Source organism: Bombina bombina, chromosome 4, assembly GCF_027579735.1.
Source record: "Bombina bombina isolate aBomBom1 chromosome 4, aBomBom1.pri, whole genome shotgun sequence".
Lineage (NCBI taxonomy): Eukaryota > Metazoa > Chordata > Amphibia > Anura > Bombinatoridae > Bombina > Bombina bombina.
The window spans coordinates 870,434,227-870,457,728 of NC_069502.1; the positions used below are offsets into that span (position 1 = coordinate 870,434,227).

At 42.4% G+C, this 23,502-nt stretch overlaps 1 protein-coding gene across 2 annotated transcripts in view; it reads right to left on the minus strand.

The window, feature by feature from the left end:
* Nucleotides 1–23,502, minus strand: part of LOC128657369 (gastrula zinc finger protein XlCGF17.1-like) — a 79,316-nt gene that overhangs the window by 24,832 nt on the left and 30,982 nt on the right. For both annotated transcript variants that reach the window (XM_053711694.1, XM_053711693.1), the window contains exon 4: nucleotides 7,600–7,701. In XM_053711694.1, the coding sequence (XP_053567669.1) occupies nucleotides 7,600–7,701 (102 nt within the window). The remainder of the gene's footprint in view (nucleotides 1–7,599; nucleotides 7,702–23,502) is intronic.

The window sequence follows — 23,502 nt, forward strand, 5'->3', positions numbered from 1 at the left end:
CCGGACCTTCTGTCTCAAGGGCCGTTTTCCATCAGGATCTCAAATCGCTAAATTTGAAGGTAAGGAAATTGAACGCTTAGTACTTAGTCATAGAGGTTTCTCTGACTCAGTGATTAATACTATGCTACAGTTTCGTAAGTCTGTTTAAAGGAAGATTTATTATCGGGTTTGGAAAGCCTATATTTCATGGTGTTCTTCTCATAAAATCTCTTGGCATTCTTTTAGAATTCCTAGAATGTTACAGTTTCTTCAGGATGGTTTGGATAAAGGTTTGTCTGCAAGTACTTTGAAGGGACAAATATCTGCTCTTTCAGTTTTAGTTCATGGAAATATTGCTAAACTTCCTGATATTCACTGTTTTGTTGAGGCTTTGGTTTGTATCAAACCTGTTATTAAATCAATCTCTCCTCGGAGTCTTAATTTGGTTTTGAAGGCTTTGCAGGCTCCTCCTTTTGAGCCTATGCATTCTTTGGATATTAAACTACTTTCTTGGAAAGTGTTGTTTCTTTTGGCTATCTCTTCTGCTAGAAGAGTTTCTGAATTGTCTGCTCTCTCTTGCGAGTCTCCTTTTCTGATTTTCCATCAGGATAAAGCTGTTTTGCGGACTTCATTTAAATTTCTTCCTAAGGTTGTGAATTTCTTACAACATTAGTAGGGAAATTGTTGTTCCTTCTTTGTGTCCTAATCCTAAGAATGCTCTTGAAAGATCTTTACATTCTTTAGATCTTGTAAGAGCTTTAAATTACTATATCAAAGCTACTAAGGATTTCAGAAAGACTTCTAGTCTATGTATTGCGTTTTCTGGGTCCAGGAAAGGTCAGAAAGCCTCTGCCATTTTTTGGCATCTTGGTTAAAGCTTTTGATTTACAAGGCTTATTTGGAGGCTGGACAGTGTCCGCCTCAGAGAATTACAGCTCATTCTACTAGATCAGTCGCAACTTCTTGGGCTTTTAAGAATGAAGCTTCAGTTGATCAGATTTGCAAAGCAGCAACTTGGTCTTCTTTACATACATTTACTAAATTTTACCAATTTGATGTATTTGCTTCTTCAGAAGCAGTCTTTGGTAGAAAAGTTCTTCAGACAGCTGTCTCAATTTGATTCTTCTGCTTATGATTTAAGTTTTTTTCTTGTAATTTATGTGAAATTAATGAAAAAGACTTATTTTTTTGAGTGGATTTAACTTTTTCAGCGGAAATAGCTGTTTTTATTTTAACCCTCCCTCTCTAGTGACTCTTCTGTGGTCTTCCACATCTTGGGTATTTCTATCCCATACGTCACTAGCTCATGGACTCTTGCCAATAACATAAAAGAAAATATTATTTATGTAAGAACTTACCTGATAAATTAATTTCTTTCATATTGGCAAGAGTCCATGAGGCCCACCCTTTTTATGGTGGTTATGATTTTTGTATAAAAGCACAATTTTATTTCCAGTTCCTCTTTTTGTATGCTTTTTTATTCCTTATTTTATCACCCCACTACTTGGCTATTCGTTAAACTGAATTGTGGGTGTGGTAAGGGGTATATTTATAGGCATTTAGAGGTTTGGGAAACTTTGCCCCTCCTGGTAGGATTGTATATACCATACGTCACTAGCTGATGGACTTTTGCCAATATGAAAGAAATTAATTTATCAGGTAAATTCTTACATACATTGTGTTTTTAAAGATACACACACCTCCCTATACTACCTAATCTGAATTTAAAGGGTGCTGCTTAATAACTATAAACCAGTATACCTTTAATCACCCTGAATTAGGAGTGTAGGGGATACTAAAATAATTCATATGAACATGTGTTTTGGAACAATAGAAGTTGCCTTTGGTGCTTGCAAAAGAAGAATCAATGCCCGATAGGGACAGAATATAACCTACTTAAGTACATCTTCCTGATCCTAAGTAATCACCCAGTACTACTGTAGCTGTAGTGCTATAAATATACCTGTGTATTAGCACACACAGCTTGTCTGTGACTGAGACCCAGTACTACTGCAGCTGTAGTGCTATAATTATACTGTGTATCAGCACACACAGCTTGTCTATGTGAGAACAGACCCAGTACTACTGCAGCTGTAGTGCTATAATTATATCTGTGTATCAGCACACACAGCTTGTCTATGTGACTCAGACCCAGTACTACTGCAGCTGTAGTGCTAAATTATACCTGTATATCAGCACACACAGCTTGTCTATGTGACTCACACCCAGTACTACTGCAGCTATAGTGCTATAATTATACCTGTGTATCAGCACATACAGCTTGTCTATGTGACTCACATCCAGTACTACTGCAGCTATAGTGCTATAAATTATACCTGTCTATCAGCACACACAGCTAGTCTATGTGACTCACACTCAGTACTACTGCAGCTGTAGTGCTATAATTATACCTGTGTATCAGCACACACAGCTTGTCTATGTGACTTACACCCAGTACTACTGCAGATATAGTGCTATAAATTATACCTGTGTATCAGCACACACAGCTAGTCTATGTGACTCACACTCAGTACTACTGCAGCTGTAGTGCTATAATTATACCTGTGTATCAGCACACACAGCTTGTCTATGTGACTCACACCCAGTACTACTGCAGCTATAGTGCTATAATTATAACCTTGTATCAGCACACACAGCTTGTCTATGTGACACAGACCCGGTACTACTGCAGCTGTAGTGCTATAATTATACCTGAGTATCAGCACACACAGCTTGTCTATGTGACACAGACCCAGTACTACTGCAGCTGTAGTGCTATAGTTATACCTGTGTATCAGCACACACAGCTTGTCTATGTGACACAGATCCAGTACTACTGCAGCTGTAGTGCTATAATTATATCTGTGTATCAGCACCCACAGCTCGTCTATGTGACTCAGACCCGGTACTACTGCAGCTGTAGTGCTATAATTATACCTGTGTATTGGCACACACAGCTTGTCTATGTGACACAGACCCAGTACTACTGCAGCTGTAGTGCTATAGTTATACCTGTGTATCAGCACACACAGCTTGTCTATGTGAAACAGATCCAGTACTACTGCAGCTGTAGTGCTATAATTATATCTGTGTATCAGCACCCACAGCTTGTCTATGTGACTCAGACCCAGTACTACTGCAGCCGTAGTGCTAAATTATACCTGTGTATTAGCACACACAGCTTGTCTGTGACTCAGACCCAGTACTACTGCAGCTGTAGTGCTATAATTATACTGTGTATCAGCACATACAGCTTGTCTATGTGACTCACACCCGGTACTACTGCAGCCGTAGTGCTAAATTATACCTGTGTATCATCACACACAGCTTGTCTATGTGACTCATACCCAGTACTACTGCAGCTGTAGTACTATAATTATACTGTGTATCAGCACACACAGCTTGTCTATGTGACTCACACCCAGTACTACTGCAGCTGTAGTGATATAGTTATACCTGTGTATCAGCACACACAGCTTGTCTATGTGACTCAGACCCAATACTACTGCAGCTGCAGTGCTATAATTATACCTGTGTATCAGCACACACAGCTTGTCTATGTGAGCACAGACCCAGTACTACTGCAGCTGTAGTGCTATAATTATACTGTGTATCAGCACACACAGCTTGTCTATATGACTCACACCCAGTACTACTGCAACTGTAGTGCTATAATTATACTGTGTATCAGCACACACAGCTTGTCTATGTGACTCAGACCCAGTACTACTGCAGCTGTAGTGCTATAATTATACTGTGTATCAGCACACACAGCTTGTCTATGTGACTCATACCCAGTACTACTGCAGCTGTAGTGCTATAATTATACCTGTGTATCAGCACAAACAGCTTGTCTATGTGACTCACACCCAGTACTACTGCAGCTGTAGTGCTATAATTATACCTGTGTATCAGCACACACAGCTTGTCTATGTGACTCACACCCAGTACTACTGCAGCTGTAGTGATATCATTATACCTGTGTATCAGCACACACAGCTTGTCTATGTGACTCAGACCCAGTACTACTGCAGCTGCAGTGCTATAATTATACTGTGTATCAGCACACACAGCTTGTCTATGTGATTCACACCCAGTACTACTGCAGCTGTAATACTATAATTATACCGTGTATCAGCACACACAGCTTGTCTATGTGACACAGACCCAGTACTACTGCAGCTGTAGTGCTATAATTATATCTGTGTATCAGCACACACAGCTTGTCTATGTGACTCACACCCAGTACTACTGCAGCTATAGTGCTATAATTATACCTGTGTATCAGCACACACAGCTTGTCTATGTGACTTAGACCCAGTACTACTGCAGCTGTAGTGCTATAATTATACTGTGTATCAGCACACACAGCTTGTCTATGCGACTCACACCCAGTACTACTGCAGCTGTAGTGATATAATTATACTGTGTATCAGCACACACAGCTTGTCTATGTGACTCAGACCCAGTACTACTGCAGCTGTAGTGCTATAATTATACCGTGTATCAGCACACACAGCTTGTCTATGTGACTTAGACCCAGTACTACTGTAGCTGTAGTGCTATAATTATACCTGTGTATCAGCACACACAGCTTGTCTATGTGACTCAGACCCAGTATTAAATGCAGCTGTAGTGCTATAATTATAGCTGTGTATCAGCACACACAGCTTGTCTATGTGACTCAGACCCAGTATTAAATGCAGCTGTAGTGCTATAATTATAGCTGTGTATCAGCACACACAGCTTGTCTATGTAACTCACACCCAGTACTACTGCAGCTGTAGTGCTATAATTATACCTGTGTATCAGCACACACAGCTTGTCTATGTGACACAGACCCAGTGCTACTGCAGCTGTAGTGCTATAATTATACCTGTGTATCAGCACACACAGCTTGTCTATGTGACTCAGACCCAGTATTAAATGCAGCTGTAGTGCTATAATTATAGCTGTGTATCAGCACACACAGCTTGTCTATGTAACTCACACCCAGTACTACTGCAGCTGCAGTGCTATAATTATACTGTGTATCAGCAAACACAGCTTGTCTATGTGACTCACACCCAATACTACTGCAGCTGTAGTGCTATAATTATACCTGTGTATCAGCACACACAGCTTGTCTATGTGAGCACAGACCCAGTACTACTGCAGCTGTAGTGCTATAATTATACTGTGTATCAGCACACACAGCTTGTCTATGTGACTCATACCCAGTACTACTGCAGCTGTAGTGCTATAATTATACCTGTGTATCAGCACACACAGCTTGTCTATGTGACTCACACCCAGTACTACTGCAGCTGTAGTGCTATAATTATACTGTGTATCGGCACACACAGCTTGTCTATGTGAGTACAGACCCAGTACTACTGCAGCTGTAGTGCTATAATTATACCTGTGTATCAGCACACACAGCTTGTCTATGTGACTCACACCCAGTACTACTGCAGCTGTAGTGCTATAATTATACCTGTGTATCAGCACACACAGCTTGTCTATGTGACTCACACCCAGTACTACTGCAGCTGCAGTGCTATAATTATACCTGTGTATCAGCACACACAGCTTGTCTATGTGAGATCAGACCCAGTACTACTGCAGCTGTAGTGCTATAATTATACTGTGTATCAGCACATACAGCTTGTCTATGTGACTCAGACCCAGTACTACTGTAGCTGTAGTGCTATAATTATACATGTGTATCAGCACACACAGCTTGTCTATGTGACTCAGACCCAGTACTACTGCAGCTGTAGTACTATAATTATACTGCGTATCAGCACACACAGCTTGTCTATGTGAGCTCAGACCCAGTACTACTGCAGCTGTAGTGCTATAATTATACCTGTGTATCAGCACACTCAGCTTGTCTATGTGAGCTCAGACCCAGTACTACTGCAGCTGTAGTGCTATCATTATACTGTGTATCAGCACACACAGCTTGTCTATGTGACTCAGACCCAGTATTACTGCAGCTGTAGTGCTATAATTATACTGTGTATCAGCACACACAGCTTGTCTATGTGACTCAGACCCAGTACTACTGTAGCTGTAGTGCTATAATTATACTGTGTATCAGCACACACAGCTTGTCTATGTGACTCAGACCCAGTATTACTGCAGCTGTAGTGCTATAATTATACTGTGTATCAGCACACACAGCTTGTCTATGTGACTCAGACCCAGTACTACTGCAGCTGTAGTGCTATAATTATACCTGTGTATCAGCACACACAGCTTGTCTATGTGACTCACACCCAGTACTACTGCAGCTATAGTGCTATAATTATACCCCTGTATCAGCACACACAGCTTGTCTATGTGACTCACACCCAGTACTACTGTAGCTGTAGTACTATAATTATACTGTGTATCAGCACACACAGCTTGTCTATGTGACTCAGACCCAGTAATACTGCAGCTTTAGTGCTATAATTATACTGTGTATCAGCACACACAGCTTGTCTATGTGACACAGACCCAGTACTACTGCAGCTGTAGTGCTATAATTATACCTGTGTATCAGCACACACAGATTGTCTATGTGACACAGACCCAGTACTACTGCAGCTGTAGTGCTATAATTAAACCTGTGTATCAGCACATACAGCTTGTCTATGTGACACAGACCCAGTAATACTGCAGCTGTAGTGCTATAATTATACTGTGTATCAGCACACACAGCTTGTCTATGTGACTCAGACCCAGTAATACTGCAGCTTTAGTGCTATAATTATACTGTGTATCAGCACACACAGCTTGTCTATGTGACACAGACCCAGAACTACTGCAGCTTTAGTGCTATAATTATACTGTGTATCAGCACACACAGCTTGTCTATGTGACTCAGACCCAGTATTACTGCAGCTGTAGTGCTATAATTATACTGTGTATCAGCACACACAGCTTGTCTATGCAACTCACACCCAGTACTACGGCAGCCTTAGTGCTATAATTATATCCGTGTATTAGCAAAAAATGGAGAGAAAAAAATCCATTGAGATTTAGAAATACTAGGTAACTTCCTCACACTGAAAGCGACACAGTAAAGAGCCACTAGTGAGGTATATGGCCTTCTGCTTTTATAAAGTTGTTTGGCACCATCCCAGAGTATTTAAGTGGTATAATCGTATAAACCTGAGCTGCACAGTTAACATGTGTCTGCCGTATAACCATCTGAGAAAATATAACATTATTCACAAGAGACAAATGTCACCATTACAGAATCTTCCCTTTCCTTAAACGGACATGAAACCCAACATTTTTCTTTTATGATTCAGATAGAGCATGCAATTTTAAGCAACGTTATCATTTACTCCAATTATCAATTTTTCTTTGTTCTCTTGGTATGCTTTGTTGAATGATCAGCAATGCACTACTGGTTTCTAACTGAACACATGGGTGAGCCAATAACAATCTGTAGATATATGCAGCCACCAATCAGCAGCTAGAACCTAGTTTTTTTTTGCTGCTCTTGAGCTTAGCTAGATAAGCCTTTCAGCAAAGAATAACAAGAGAATGAAGCAAATTAAATAATAGAAATAAATTGGAAAGTTGTTTAATCATGAACGAAAAAATGTAGGGTTTCATGTCCCTTTAATATGCGCTAATTACCTGTATCTGTATTTATAGGAACTTCATCCTCCTCAGTCTTCATCTGATCACAGACATACGGTTCTCCTCTGTGCTCATTTGAAGGTGTCACATCCATGCGGCCTGTACAGCGAGAATACCAATGTATGTGTAAGTTGTTTGTACTATACATGCCTCAGACACAACAAATGTGCACACTCACCAGTAGCCTGTGTACCTCACACACAACAAATATTCACACTTGCAGGTAACCTGTGTACCTCACACACCCAATATACATACACACTCACCTGTAAAACTCATGCCTCAGAAACAACATTTGTGCACACTAATCTGTAACCAATGTTCCCTCTAACAACTCACCATAAGATGATTGACAAAGGTCCATATCTTGTAGTATAGATCCATAGTATACACTTGAGAGTTCCTGATTGTTTACAGTCATTATAGAGCCTGCTTCCCAGCTTCTTTTTATCAAGGCAACATAAAGGGACACAGCGCAGCTACTACAAGCTGCATGGCTGTCCAGCTCCATTCCCTTTGCCCTCCCCTTTCAGAAGACCACACACAGCACTTGGTTACAGTCTGTGCACGGGTAAGTAAAGTAATTAAAATCATAGAAATGATATATATATAATTATATTTATATAACACACAGAGGAAGTCTAGCACTCAGTTGCAAGCGCTCAGCTAAAATGAAAAGCAAAAATGTAAGGGTTAGTTACCGCATCGGGCAAAATGGGACAAGCCCAGGTACCACGTCAAGGTCTCTTCCAAAACCGAAACAGCCACACAATGCAAGCTCTTAATCCAACAAACTGGGGACAAGTCAAGGGTGCACAGACTTATGTAATCACCCTAGACACATACAAACACGGAAGGGGATCATCGCTGAGTGCTTGCAAGTGGGTGCTCTGTGTATTATGTTAATTTGTTTTGTAATTTTCCCTATGGGCCTTGCACCCAGACCTGTCTGTGAGTGCTATTGGGCACCCAGAGCTGTGCATGTTGTAGGGTCGTAGGATATGCACCCAATCCAGTCAGAGAGTGCAGTCCCCTTTCGTGTTTTGTAGAATGCCCCATAGAAGTCTATTAGGTGAAAATTTGGCCCGACCTCCAGATGTTAGCACTTATGGATTGTACTTGAGATATTAGTGCACTATAGCGCTACCGTTTGTAAGCTCTAGGCTTTTCCAATTACAAGATTTTCTGCATTCTTGTAATAAATTAACATAGTGAGTTGGAATTGTTTCTGAAATGCATTGATACCTTGTTTGCTGCAACTGTTTTTCAGTACCCAAACTCCACCCACTACTTGCCTTACTTGGAGGACTTGTTACTGGAGCAGACAAAGTCAGCCACTGTCATTGTGTTAGTAAAACATATATTGCTTTGCAGTTCTTACCAGATCAATGCTGCTAAGGCTAACTAGGGACAGATAGGTGCAGGGTCAGGCATGTGAGATAATTGTGAATACCACACTTTTCAGACTTAAAGGGACAGTCTACACCAGAATTGTTATTGTTTAAAAAGATAGATAATCCCTTTATTACCCATTCCCTAGTTTTGTATAATTAACACAGTTATAATAATACGTTTTACCTCTGTGATTACCTTGTATCTAAGCCTCTGCAAACTGCCCCCTTATTCCAGTTCTTTTGACAGACATTAATTTTAGCCAATCAGAGCTGGCTCACCTGAACTCCACGTGCGTGAGCACAGTGTTATCTATATGACACACATGAACTAACACCCTCTAGTGGTAAAAAAACTGTCAAAATTCCCTGAGAGAATAGGCGGCCTTCAAGGGCTTAGAAATTTGCATATAAACCTCCAATGTTTAGCTTTCAACTAAGAATACCAAAAGAACAAAGCATAATTGGTGATAAAAGTAAATTGGAAAATTGTTTAAAATGACATTCTCTATCTGAATCATGAAAGTTTATTTTGGACTAGACTGTCCCTTTAAAGGGACAGTGTACTGTACAGTTTTATCTCCTTTAATGTGTTCTCAATTATCAATTTTCCCTTTTGGAATGTATTAAATGCTTTAGAAATAGCTCCTTTATCTTTTATTTTGTCTTTGAAATAGCTGTTTCTCCTGTACTAAACATGTCAATACTGCAATAATGACTACAGAAAAAGCTATGTAAACAGGAAACAGCAGCAGCAAATATCAACCTCTCAGTGGGGGTGGGAGAAACAGAAAGCCCAGCCCCTTTAAACAGTTTTCCGGTTTCTGCTTTAAATATGATTAACTCTTATCTGCTGCTTGCATGAGTGCACTAACCCTTTACAGGAAATGAGTGCAAAATAAATACTGAAATTATATTGCAAAGATGTTTTACTACTCATAATTATACAGTTTATATTACAGTCTTAATTTGTGTAGTGGCCTTTTAAGGCTTTTAGCTTAGCTGTTATCTGGTATATTCCAGTTTATAAATATAATATGAACTAAACACAGTACAAAAGGGACAGTAAACACTGTGAGCATTATATATAAAATGTTTAGTTATTTGTAATTAGACAACTTTACAAGTTATGTTCAGTTTTCATTTTGCCTCTTTTCATGTAATTTAACTCTGAAAGATGAGGATTTTCATATTCCCAAAACTTCAAATGCACCCTGATGAGTTATCAAGGCTAACCCTGCAGCATATCTGTTCCTAATTGGCTTTAACTGATAACATCTGAAAAAAATGTACTTTATACTAACATAATGAGCATGGCCTTTTTCTCTGCAGACTGCGCCCAGATTGGCTCCTTCAAACAAGGCAAATGGTGGGTTGAGTTTAACTAATGAAAAACAAACGCAGCAAACAAGATATTTCTTTTAAAAAAACATCATTGCAGGTGAACAGATTCGCAAGAAGTGAACCTGTCCGTTTGCAATCACCACTTGTGATGCTGCATCGCACGGTAAACTTTAATATTGCACAAGAGGTTTGTTTTGAAAAACAGCCCCCTACTCCTGGGCAACCAATTATGACAGAGCAGGGCATGTGAATCACCCTGAATGAACAAATGTCAGGGAGATTTATCTGAGGTGGTGAAGAGGTTAAAGAAGCAGTTTCTGCATATTAAATATGTGGATGCAGCCTGCTCCGCATCACCGAAAAAACAGCAAATGCAGATTAGACTCGGCTGATGTGTTATTCTATATAAACACAACAGTAATCTCTTGTAATTACAAGATGTTTACTGCCCCTTTAAGTGGTTTTGTTATCTGCGCTTATAAACCAGACAGTAAATCACAAGGGAGAGCAGTAAGTAACTGTGTGCACAGCCCCGGCAGACTCTCACGTATTACTACTCACCGGCAGGGAGGGACCCATGTATTTCATATACAAAAAAAGAGAAGTGCTCAACCTGGTAATGAAGAATAGCATACTAGCTTGTTCTCTGGCTAATTACCACCCTAGCAGCAACCTATTTTTGCTTAACATGTGCCTTTCACAAAGAATAACTTTTCTGTAGTATATCAGTCCGATCCTGACTAAACAGTGCAGCCCAGTCGCGAAATACCAGGCAAAATCCCAGACGTACGTTTGGGCCTAATATGGTGCAGCCATATCCCTCTAGGAACACTGAGCAACCCTTAACCCCTTAATGACCAGACCATTTTTCAATTTTCTTACCCTTAAGGACATGGGCTATTTTTACATTTCTGCGGTGTTTGTGTTTATCTGTAATTTTCCTCTTACTCATTTACTGTATCCACACATATTATATACCGTTTTTCTCGCCATTAAATGGACTTTCTAACGTTACCATTATTTTCATAATTTCATATAATTTACTATAAATTTTTTTTAGAAAATATGACTGATATCTGTCAGGAATCCCTGAATATCCCTTGACATGTATATATTTTTTTTAGTAGACAACTCAAAGTATTGATCTAGGCCCATTTAAGTATATTTCATGCCACCATTTCACCGCCAAATGCGATCAAATAAAAAAAAAAAAACTGTTCACTTTTTCACAAACTTTAGGTTTCTCACTGAAATTATTTACAAACAGCTTGCGCAATTATGGAACAAATGGTTGTAAATGCTATTCTGGGATCCCCTTTGTTCAGAAATAGCAGACATTATGGCTTTGGCATTACTGTTTGGTAATTAGAAGGCAGCTAAATACCGCTGCGCACCACAAACGCAGTGAAGGGGTTAATTAGGTAGCTTGTAGGGTTAATTTTAGCTTTAGTGTAGAGATCAGCCTCCCACCTGACACATCCCACCCCCTGATCCCTCCCTGACCCCTCTCAAACAGCTATCTTCCCTCCCCCACCTCACAATTGTCATTGCCATCTTAAGTACTGGCAGAAAGTCTGCCAGTACTAAAATAAAAACAAATTATGCTTACCTGATAATTTCATTTTCTTCTGACAGGAAGAGTCCACAGCTGCATTCATTACTTTTTGGAAATACAGAACCTGGCCACCAGGAGGAGTCAAAGACACCCCAGGAAAAGGCTTAAATACCTCCCCCACAAAGGGTGATAACAAAACAAGGCGGTCCCTTCAAAAGGCACCCAGGCCTGATATTACCCGACACCCTATAAACAACAAAAAACACCGGTAAAAAACCCGAAGCCCAGGTAGCTGCACATCAGTTTTACACAACCAGCAAGCCGAACTAAAAGGCCACTCAGCCCCAGAGACCGCTGAACACATACAGCCTCTGAGGACCAGCCCTGCAGCCCTAGACTCCTATGGAGAGTACCCGGCCAAAGAACAAGGACCTCTACCTGCCCCCGAAAGGGGGGAATAGATCCCAGAAAAAAATAAACCATACCACACGGCTCAGTCACCAGAGGACAACCCAAGGATGTCCCGATAGGAGCGCCCAGGGAGACACACTTCCTAAAAGAAACATACTCAGGAAACCCGGGAGGAACCAAGAGCTTCAGCTGACCACAAGCATAAATTCAAAGAGTAGCTGAACAAGCCCTTTCAACACAAGAACCAGTATCAAAGACCGGATTCAAAGTCACGCCCCATGGTTTCCCGGCTAGGTGTACTAATCCTAAGATACACTAGAGGGAATTCCAAAAGAGGACCCGAAGGCCACCCTCACATTCCTGACACAGCATCATAAGATACGTCAGAAAACCATGAATACCCTGTTCTCTCGTAACAAGACGAAGACATGGTGGCTAGACAAGCCTAGAGCAGGGACAGAAACACCATCCCAATAGCTAGCTAAGAGCTTTCCACAAGAACCCAGGCCACCTGAACAGGAACTCACACAACCAGCTTCCGAAAGAAAGCTGACTCAGCCATTGTGGAACCCAACCACTAAAGAGGCGTCGAGTATCCGACAACAACCTTCAGAACTAGGTTTCCAAGCAGGGTCCCCTCCCATTAGAGAGAGGACGACAACAAATAAAATTATCCCCTTTAAGGGGAGGAAAACTCAAAATGTCACACTGTAACAAGGAACTAATCCCCGACCTTCCCTCCACGGTAAAGGTCCCAGCCCAAAGCTGGTCAACCTCTTGAAGGATAGATCTACGAGGAACAAACCCCCAAGTAGAACTCTGACCGCTACTAGAATTGGTATGCAATCGTGAGTCAAGACAGACTACGTGCTCGGGTACCAGACCCCCTCCACTGCTGTCCTCCTTAAATAGGGACACTTCCCAAGAGAAACAAAGTTCTCGCACTTCTAGCATCAATATCAGAAAACACCCTGAACAGGAGCCCTATCAAGGACCAAACCCACAGACTCCAGCCACCGGGACGGTGGAATCAGTCACAATTCCACATCTCCCCCTCCAGGATTCAGAATGCAAGAAGGGAAACCCCTACCAGGCAAGGAAGTAGTAATCCACAGGCCGCTAAAAATACTGAGGAAGTCCAAGCATGAGAACACTCAAGAACCCCACTTCCATCTAGAAGAGAGGGGAACTAAAACAACAGACAAACACCCACCATAGGGGATATACCTCAATATCAACAACCCAGTAGAAAGATACCTGGATCTATAGGAAAAATAAATTCACCTGAAGACAACTAAAGATCCATCAGAGGGACCTAGAACCTAAACCTCAGACAGATAAAAATCCACCCTGAGAAGAACCCCGCTCCCCTTAAAGGGACACGCGGAACCACAACCCTAAGATGTCACTGAACCATCCCCCCAGATTCTGGGGGAGACATGGTCCTAGGCCAGAGTCCTCCAGAAACGGAATCAATCCAAAGAGCTAACTTCCTGAGGAACATCAAGCAGCCTCCTAAAATTAGACATGGTCCTAGGCCAGAGTCCTCCAGAAACGGAATCAATCCAAAGAGCTAACTTCCTGAGGAACATCAAGCAGCCTCCTAAAAGTAGGAGCGCACCACCTAAAGTCCGTAGACTTATCGAGCTAGCAAACACCTCAAATCAAGAGTCTAAAAGAACTCCCAACATCTGAGATAAGCATCCAGTGCTCCAGGAACACGAGGAACCCTCGCAGACAAACTTAACCACATGATACACATATTGGTAAGGCAAGGACCCGCACCCGAAGGTGGATGTGAACCTTGACCCTCCGCTTGCCATCCCAGAAGGCTAGCTTAAATCATCCCAAAACCCCCAACGGGCAATGGAGATAAATGGTCATCTAACTGACCCCAGAAGGGCAACCCTCCATAACCGACCTCAGCCCCTCACTGCTAACCTAAAGGCTATCGCAGATAACGCCCAAGCGCCGCAGACCATGGTCAGACCGAGGGCAAACCGATATGTAAGAGACAACAGTCTCCAAATCCCTGTAAGATCGATTTTCCAAGAAGATTCCCCTTAACAAGGTATAAGCTGGAAGCCTCGCAGCTCCCCACAGGAACTCTGGGGAACCCCTGCACTCCACCTGACAGAGTAACGAACCCTAAACAAGGAAAAAAGGAAATGTACGCATTTCCAACCAGATGACCCACCCAGACGGGAAGGAAGAAGACTCCGCAACCGCAAAAACAATGCTATTAGGCTAAGAGTCAGTATTCGGACAGCCGTATGTGGGACGTAAACGTTCACCAATCGAAACACTAGACCACAGAGGTCCGTCACGTCTCTCCCAAGGAATGGAAACTATGGCTCCACCCCCCCCCAGGGACTTGTAAGAACCATGATGAAGTCTGACGATTCAGACCCGATCCCAGGGGCGTAGCCCGGAAACATTCTTAGATCAACTCACACAACCTTTCACGGAAGCGTTGGACCTCCATTTCAACATAGGATCCGAGCCTGGAGTCCACATCACTAGGCCGAGTGTCATTCAGAATCCGACAGGATTAATCAGCACCACAAAGGTGACATGAACCTAAGAACAGTTGAAAAACGTCTAAACAGTACTAGCCTGGTATAGGGACACTGCCAGACTATCTAATGTCCAAGAAAAATCGACCCGAAGGTTCGATAAATGAAACTAAAAACATGTTATTCAAAAGTGCGCAACTTCCAAAGTGTCCATGTGACAAAACGCAAGTATCGGTTCCAGAGAAGAACGTTCTTAAAAGGAAAACCTAGTAAACATGAGATTAAGAAAACAAATTAAACACATCCATCTGGATCAAATTAAAGGAAAGGCAGCACCCGTCGGGTGAACGCCCAAGGTGAATGAGAACGCCAATGGGACAAGCTGCATATAAGCCCAATTTACCCAAGCTCAGTATTGGAACCAAAAACATTTGAAGAAATAAAATAAAAATAGAGACGTTAAGGAGATTGGCTTCATCCCCAAACATTGCAATCAGTTTTCCAACCGTCATTTAAGGCCTCGGATCCCTCGGCCCGCTAGGACTTGGATCTTCTAACATCGCCAAAACATGCCTTAAAAGAACACGAAGACGTGCCAGCCTATAACGGAATGCAAAATCATCTCTCGTCAGATCAACGAAAGACCTCGACCCTGAATATAGGGCCCCTGAACCCTCAGGGGCCAACGCTTCCCGAACTGAATCAGGCGATTGCATGCCCAACGGGCGCTGGTTAACCGAACACGGACAATATCTTAGAAATACTTCACTGGGAAGATATAAGTGAGACAGCGCCATAGAAATGGCCATGCGGAACCGTGCCGTAATCTCTGGCAGAAACAGGCCACCTTCCGGAGGAGTAAAGACCATAGGAAGACCTGCTAACGTAGCCGAAAAGGAGTCTGGGTAACGCACCTCCCGGGACATGGACACCTCGGAAGCGGATGGCTCAACACACTCTAAGCTCCCAGCTTCAGGAGAAAAGAGTACTCTAGAACGGCAATCGGAACATAACTGATGGGAATTGATTACCCGGGCAATTTCGGATTCATCACAAGACGCATTCTCCGTATCGGAGATATCTGTGTCTAAAATATCAGAATCCTCCATAATTTTAGGATTACAAAATTGACAAAAATTAACTGGCACCCTTTTTACACGCCCAATTGCTGGGGCACTCAACACCTCCTGTGAACCAGACAACCCACGAGCTAGACTCCCTCTGTCACACACAGTCAGCATACGGAAGTGAGAAATGCGTAACCACACCCGTCACGAGGTGCACCGTGCCAGTCACAAAAATGGCGCGCAATCTTTTTTAATAATAATAACTAGAATTTATACACTGCACGTCCTTGGTCGTTAAGGGGTTAAGGAGACTTCCTTCAGGGTCATAATTTGCATATACAAAAAGAGAGAAGTGCTCAACCTGGGAATAAACAATAGCGTAATAACTTGTTCTATGGCTAGTTACCACCCTAAGAGCAGCCTCTTTTTGCTCAACATGTGCATTTCACCGAGAAGAATTTTTCCTGTAGTACATTAGTCTGCTACTGACTAAACAGTGCAGTCCAGTCCTGAAATACCAGGCAATCCCCTTCTGAAAGAGAGAAACGCCAAAATCCCAGACGTGCGTTTCGGACTAATGTGGGCCTCGTCAGTGAGGTGCAGCCCTATCCCTCTAGGCACATTGAGCAACGGGTCCACATTTGATTTCCCACATCAGGGTGGTGACTAGCTATAGAACAAGCTATTATGCTATTGTTCGTTCCCAGGTTGAGAGCTTCTCTCTATATATGCAAATTATGACGCTGAGGAAAGTCTCCCTAAGGGTGAAGCGGGAGACCAGACATGGATCCGTTGCTCAGTGGGCCTAGAGGGATATGGTTGCACCTCACTGACTTGGCCCACACTAGGCCGAAATGTATGTCTGGGGTTTTGCTGTTTCTCTCGTGCAGAGGAGGATTGCCTGGTATTTTGTGACTGAACTGCACTGTTTAATCAGGATCAGAGTGATATTTTACAGGAAAGCTCTTCTCTTTGAAGGGCACATGTTGAGCAAAAAGAGGCTGTACCTAGGGTGGTAACTGGCCATAGAACAAGCAATTATGCTATTGTTTGTTCCCAAATTGAGTGATTCTCTCTTTTTATCTATGCAAATTATGACCCTGAGGGAAGTCTCCTTAAAGTGCCATAAACAGGTTGAGATCTTTGCATATCCTAAAAGGGCTAATTAAGTACAAAAAAAAAAGATTGCATAAAAAAAATTATTTAAAAATTGCTAGCAAATATTTAAAAAAAAATAATTAAAAAACAAGGAAAATTAGTTACAAAGCTGTGCTGTCTGGAGCAGCTAACTCCATCCCCCTTATCAGTGTTTAGACAGAGACATTGTATTTCAACTGAGTTCACAGCTTCTAGGCATGCCCAGCAGATAATCCCTATTCACTTCTGCATTTTACCAAAACAAAGGTGGCTATAGCTACAGCCATAAAAGGAAATGCGTGGGGGGAGTTAGAGCTCTACAATTCAGAAACTAAAAAGAAAGGGTTAATGACGAGGCACTGCAGTATAAATTTACAGGTAAAGTAATTAAAGTACATATTATTATATTTTGACTCTATCCCAACTTGTTTTATATCCCTTTAAAGCTGATGCAGGAAACCAGACGTGGCCGTTGCTCAGTGTGCCTAGATTTATATCGCTGCACCTCACTCACGAGGTCCACACTAGGCCGAAATGTTTAGCGGTTTCTCTCATTTAGAGAGGGATTGCCTGGTATTTCGGTACTGGACTGCACTGTTAACCTAGGATCATCCTGATATACTACAGGAAAGTCTCCCTAAGGCCCCAATATTCAAAGCATTGTCAAGATATTTAAAGAAAAGTGCAATGTTGGCGAAAGGTGATGTCTCTCACATAGAAGTAACTGGAAGCGTGACATCACCACCAACATTGCCTATTTGAAGTGTGCCTACACAGTGCAGACAGTGCAGTCACTGAAACTAAAATAGTTTCCGTGTAGGCACACTTCAAATATTGCCGTGGGGACCTACGTTTTATTACACCTACTCGAATTATCTCAGGCGATGTAGTCTCGACAGCTGATAGTTGGCGAGACAAACATGGCCGCCACCCGCCTCTCAACCTGCACTTTGCTGATTCGAACATATCGATCTTGTGTTGATGTGTCTGAATCAAAGTGCAGGCTACTCCCACTAGCACGCCCCACTAACTCTACAATACTATAAATAATCTACATTGTACATGACAATGCATATTTTGTCAAGGAGATGTGGTAAATGCCAGAGGGCAAGCAAAACCTCACCAGCCTAGCCGGGCTCTTAGAACTCAGCGCCGGAATGGAATTGAGCCACTTCTTAAAGGGACATTCAAGTCTAAAATTACATGCCCTATTTAAATCATGAAAGTTTATTTTGAACAACTTTCCAATTCACTTTTATCACCAATTTTGCTTTGTTCTCTTGGTATTCTTAGTTGAAAGCTAAACCTAGGTAGGCTCATATGCTTATTTCATAGACCTTGAAGGCCGCCTCTTATTTGAATGCATTTTGACAGTTTTTCACCACTAGAGGGCGTTAGTTCATGTGTGTCATATAGATAACATTGAGCTCACGCACATGAAGTTACCTAGGAGTAAGCACTGATTGGCTAAAACGCAAGTCTGTCAAAAGAACTTAAATAAGGGGGCAGTCTGCAGAGGCTTAGATACAAGGTAATCACAGAGGTAAAAAGTATATTATTATAACTGTGTTGGTTATTCAACACTGGGGGGGATGGGTAATAAAGGGATTATCTATCTTTTTAAACAACAAAAATTCTTTAATAGGGGTTCCAATCGAGCAGGGTGCAGGGGATTAAGTCACCCTTTTAGTATGTTGTCAATTTGATGAGGCACCTATGGATTCTACTTGTTTGGGGGTGCTACCTTCTGGGAGGAATAGAGGACACTTCAATTCCAGTCCCCCATTCCTCCCAGTAGGTAGCAGCCCCTATCCCTAGGTATCAAATTGCTGACAACATACTATAAGGGCGACTTGATCCCCTGCACCCAACTCTATGGGCACCCGTTTTAAGAAGCGGCGGGCCGGGGCTCAGTTCCAGGAGCCCGGCTAGGCTGAAAAGGTTTTGCTGGCCCTCTGGCATTTACCACATCTATATACCACAAAATATGCATTGTCATGTACAATGTAGATTATTTAAAGTATTGTAGATATCTTAAAAGGGATTTAATGGTTGCTTGCTATTATTTCAAACATAAATATATATTTGCAAATATATGTTTATGTTAAAAAAAATTGAAGCATTATTAAATACCTTTTAGTATTTAGAAATATGCTATGCTTTAAACTATATGCATTGTACATGACTATGCGTATAATTTAAACATTGACCCCTAAACTGTCATAACCTAAAACTAACTGTGCATGCTAGGGCCCTACACATAAATACTCAATATTTAAAATGATGCATTGTTATGTAGAATGCATATGGTTTTAACCCCTTAACAACCAGGGCCGTACCCTATACGTCGCTGCAGTCCTGGGCTTCTCCATGCCGCGATCTCGCTAAAAATAGCGAGATTGCGCTATTTTTGCATGCACCACGAGTGGGGCACTGCAGAAATAGATTTGCAGAGTTACTGATGCAGAGAGGACCACTCTGTGGTGTAGCGTTTAATTATAGGTGATTACAATGGAAAACCACCTGGTACTTAAGGCTGGCCCCTCCAATCACAACAGTTGGTATGGACCGCTTCTTTCCCTACATTAGGGTGGACTAAAATAATTCTAAAACAAAATAAAATAATAAAAGAAAAATTATGCCTAACAATGTTGGAAAGTGGCTGCAAAAACAAACAAATTATACTTACCTGATAATTTAATTTCCATCTGTATTGGAAGAGTCCACAGCTGCATTCCTTACTTGTGGGAAATACTGAACCTGGCCACCAGGAGGAGGGAAAGACACCCCAGCCAAAGGCTTAAATACCTCCCCCACTTCCTCATAACCCCAGTCATTCTGCCGAGGGAACAATGAACAGTAGGAGAAATAGGGTGAAAAAGGTGCCAGAAGAAAAAAGTTCAAATTTAGGGCCGCCCATCAGAGAACAGGGGCGGGAGCTGTGGACTCTTCCCATACAGATGAAAATGAAATTATCAGGTAAGCATAATTTAAGTTTTCCATTTTAATATGTGAAGAGTTCACAGCTGCATTCCTTACTTGTGGGAAACATATACCCAAGCTCTAGAGTACACGGAATGCTAACGGGAGGGGAAAAAAAAAAGTGAGGTGGACCCTAATCTGAGGGCACCACAGCCTGCAAAACCTCTCTCCCGAAGGCTGCTTCAGCAGAAGCAAAAACATCAAACTTGTAAAAGTATGTAAGGAGAACCAGGTAGCCGCCTTACAAACCTGATCCATAGAGGCCTCATTTTTGAAGGCCCAATAGGAAACTACTGCTCTCATAGATGAGCAGTAATCCTCAGAGGAGGCTGATATCCCGCCGTTTCTATGCTAAATGGATGACACTCCTCATACAAAAAGATAAGGAAGTCGAAGAAGCCCTTTGACCCCTATGCTTCCCGGAAAAGAGAACAAACAGAGAAAGAGGTTTGTCTAAATTCCTTTGTGGCCTGAAAAAAGAACTTCAAGGCACAAACCACATTCAGAAATACGTTGTAAACGTTCCTTCGACGAAGAAGGATTAGGACATATGAAAGGAACCACAATCTCTTGATTGATGTTGCGAATTGACACAACCTTAGGAAGAAAACCTAACTTGGTTCGTAGAACAGCCTTAGCGGCATGAAAAGCCAGATAAGGAAGGACGCATTGCAAGGCAGCCAGTAGAAAAGGAACCTTCCAAGAAAACAATTTAATGTCTACTTCATGCATAGGCTCTAATGGAGCACGTTGCAAAACCTTAAAGGGACAGTATACACCAGAATTGTTATTGTTTAAAAAGATAGATAATCCCTTTATTACCCATTACCCAGTTTTGCATAACCAACACTGTTATATTAATACACTTTTTACCTCTGTGATTACCTTGTATCTAAGCCTCTGCAGACTGCCCCCTTATCTCAGTGCTTTTGACAGACATGCAGTTTAGCCAATCAGTGCAGACTCCTAAATAACTCCACGGGAGTGAGCACAATGTTTATCTATATGACACACATGAACTAGTACTGTCTAACTGTAAAAAACTTTCAAAATGCTCTGAGCTAAGGGGCGGTTTTCAACGGCTTAGAAATCAGTTTGAGCCTAGCTAGGCTTAGCTTTTCAAAAATACCACCAAGGGAACAAAGCAAATTTAATGATAAAAGTCAGTTGGAAAGTTGTTTAAAATGGTATGCCCTATCTAAATCATGAAAGTTTTTTTTGGACTTGACTGTCTCTTTAAGGACAAGATTTAAACTCCAAAGAGGAGCCTTAGATATAAACACAGGTCTGATCCCATCAGAGCCTTAACAAATGGCTTCACATCTGGAAGCTCTGCAAACCTCTTGTGCAGTAACACTGACAGGGCCGAAAACTGTCCCTTCAGGGGACTTGCAGAAAAGCCCTTCTCCAGTTCGTCCTGGAGAACAGAATAAGTAGGTCCTCCACACCTTATGATAGATGCGACGAGCAACCGGCTTACAAGCTTGAATGAGAGTAAAAATAACTCTCTCAGAAAACTCTCTCTTGGCTAGGACTAAGCGGTCAATCTCCACGCAGTCAGCCTCAGAGAATCTAGACATTAATGAACAAAGAGACCTTGGTCAGCAGATCCCTGCAACAAGTTAACTTCCACTGAGGAGATGATGACATCCCCACTAGATCCGCGAACCATATCCTTCGCGGCCAAGAGGAAGTAGTGGTAACGGTCGAAAAGGATAAATTGGATTGAACCTCAAAGGCACCGCTATGCATCTGTTAGCTCCGCCTGAGGATCCCTGTACCTCGACCCCTATCTGGGTAGCTTGGTATTGAGACGTTATAAGATCTTGCAAATCTCTGCAAACACTCAGGATGGAGAGACCATTCTCCCGGATGAAAGGATTTTCTGCTGAGGAAATCCGCTTCCCAGTTGTCCACACCAGTGAACAATGCGGGTCTCCCCCACACCAGAATCTGAGATACTTCGCTCAAAATTAGGGAGCCAAGCCTTCAGAGCATTGTATATCGCCTTCCTGGCACCCCAAACAGCTCCCCATCCTGACAGACTCGCAACCGTAGTCACAATCACCCAGGATGGTCCGATTGGTTGTCCAGAGAAATCTCTTGAGACATATCCGAATGATCATTCCACTAGTTCCGCATGCGCAGTTGCAACATTCTGAGGTGAAACCTGGCAAAGGAAATGATGTCCAAGCTGGACACCATGAGACCAATCACCTCCATTCACCAAGTCAAACGAGGGGAAGAATGGACCTTATTGTCTCCATCATAAACGAGGGGCTATTTAAAAACCTGCTTAAGCACTTTAGGTCCAGAATCGGACAGTAAGTTCCTCCCTTCTTAGGGACCACGAAAAGGTTTGAATAGTATCCCAACCCTCTCACTGCAATAGGCACCGGGACAATAACTCCTAGAGGACAGATCCCGTACACACCTAGAAAGACTTCCCTCCTTTATGGTCAGGAAGACAGGAGGAATCTGCCCTTGGGTGGCTGAGACTTAAAACCTATCTTGTAACCCTGAGCAATGACCTCCAGGACCCATGGATCCTGCACATCCCTGAACCAAGCGACTGAAAAGAGCAACATACTGCCCCCTACACGATCCAGAAGAGGACTGGGGACCACCCATTCATGCAGATGTAAACTCGGCAGGCTTCTTGCCCTGCTTGGATTTATTCCAGGACTGAGCCGGCTTCCAAGAGGCTCTTGGTTTGCTCTGGCTTAGCGGAGGACTGCTGACATGGGCTTTATCAGAACGAAAAGAACGAAAATTGTCCCTTAGATTAGTTCATATACTCTTGCGGTAGGAGGGCACCCTTGCTCCCTGTGACCGTGGAGATAATTGAGTCCAGGCCTGGACCAGAGAAAATCATTCCCTTAAAGGATGGGAAGAAGTCATATCCACAGACCATGACTTCACCCAGAGCCCGACGGGCCTGAACAAAAATGGCTGAAGCCATAGCATTCAAGCGAAGAAACTGCCTAATAGCAGCACAGATAAAAGAATTAACAACCCTCAAGGCCATAAATCTTTTCTGAGTAATGTTGAGGGGATCCACCACCCCGAACAATCCTATAAGGAGTCACACCAGAAGGTAGTTTCTCCAGTAACCGCGGCAACAGCCGCCGCCGGTTGAAACAAATATCCCATATGTTGAAACTTCTTTCTTAACAGAGTTTCCATCTGTTATCCATGTGCTCTCCAAACGAAGAACTACCCTCAAGCGGGATAATAGTACATTTAGCAAGGGTGAAGATAACGCCATCCCATTTAGGGATGGAACCTCACAACTCCATTGAGAGTCCAGGACCGGGGTACAATTTGAAGAAGGGAGAAGAGGGGGAAAAGGAATCCAATCCTGTCCCATTCTTAATAATGTTCGCCATCTAACAGGAGCAGGGAAGGATATGGTACCACCCTGTCCTCAAACTCTATCCAATTGAGGAATTAAACGTTCATCAGGCAATTTGGCCTCTGGAACCTCTGAATTCGCC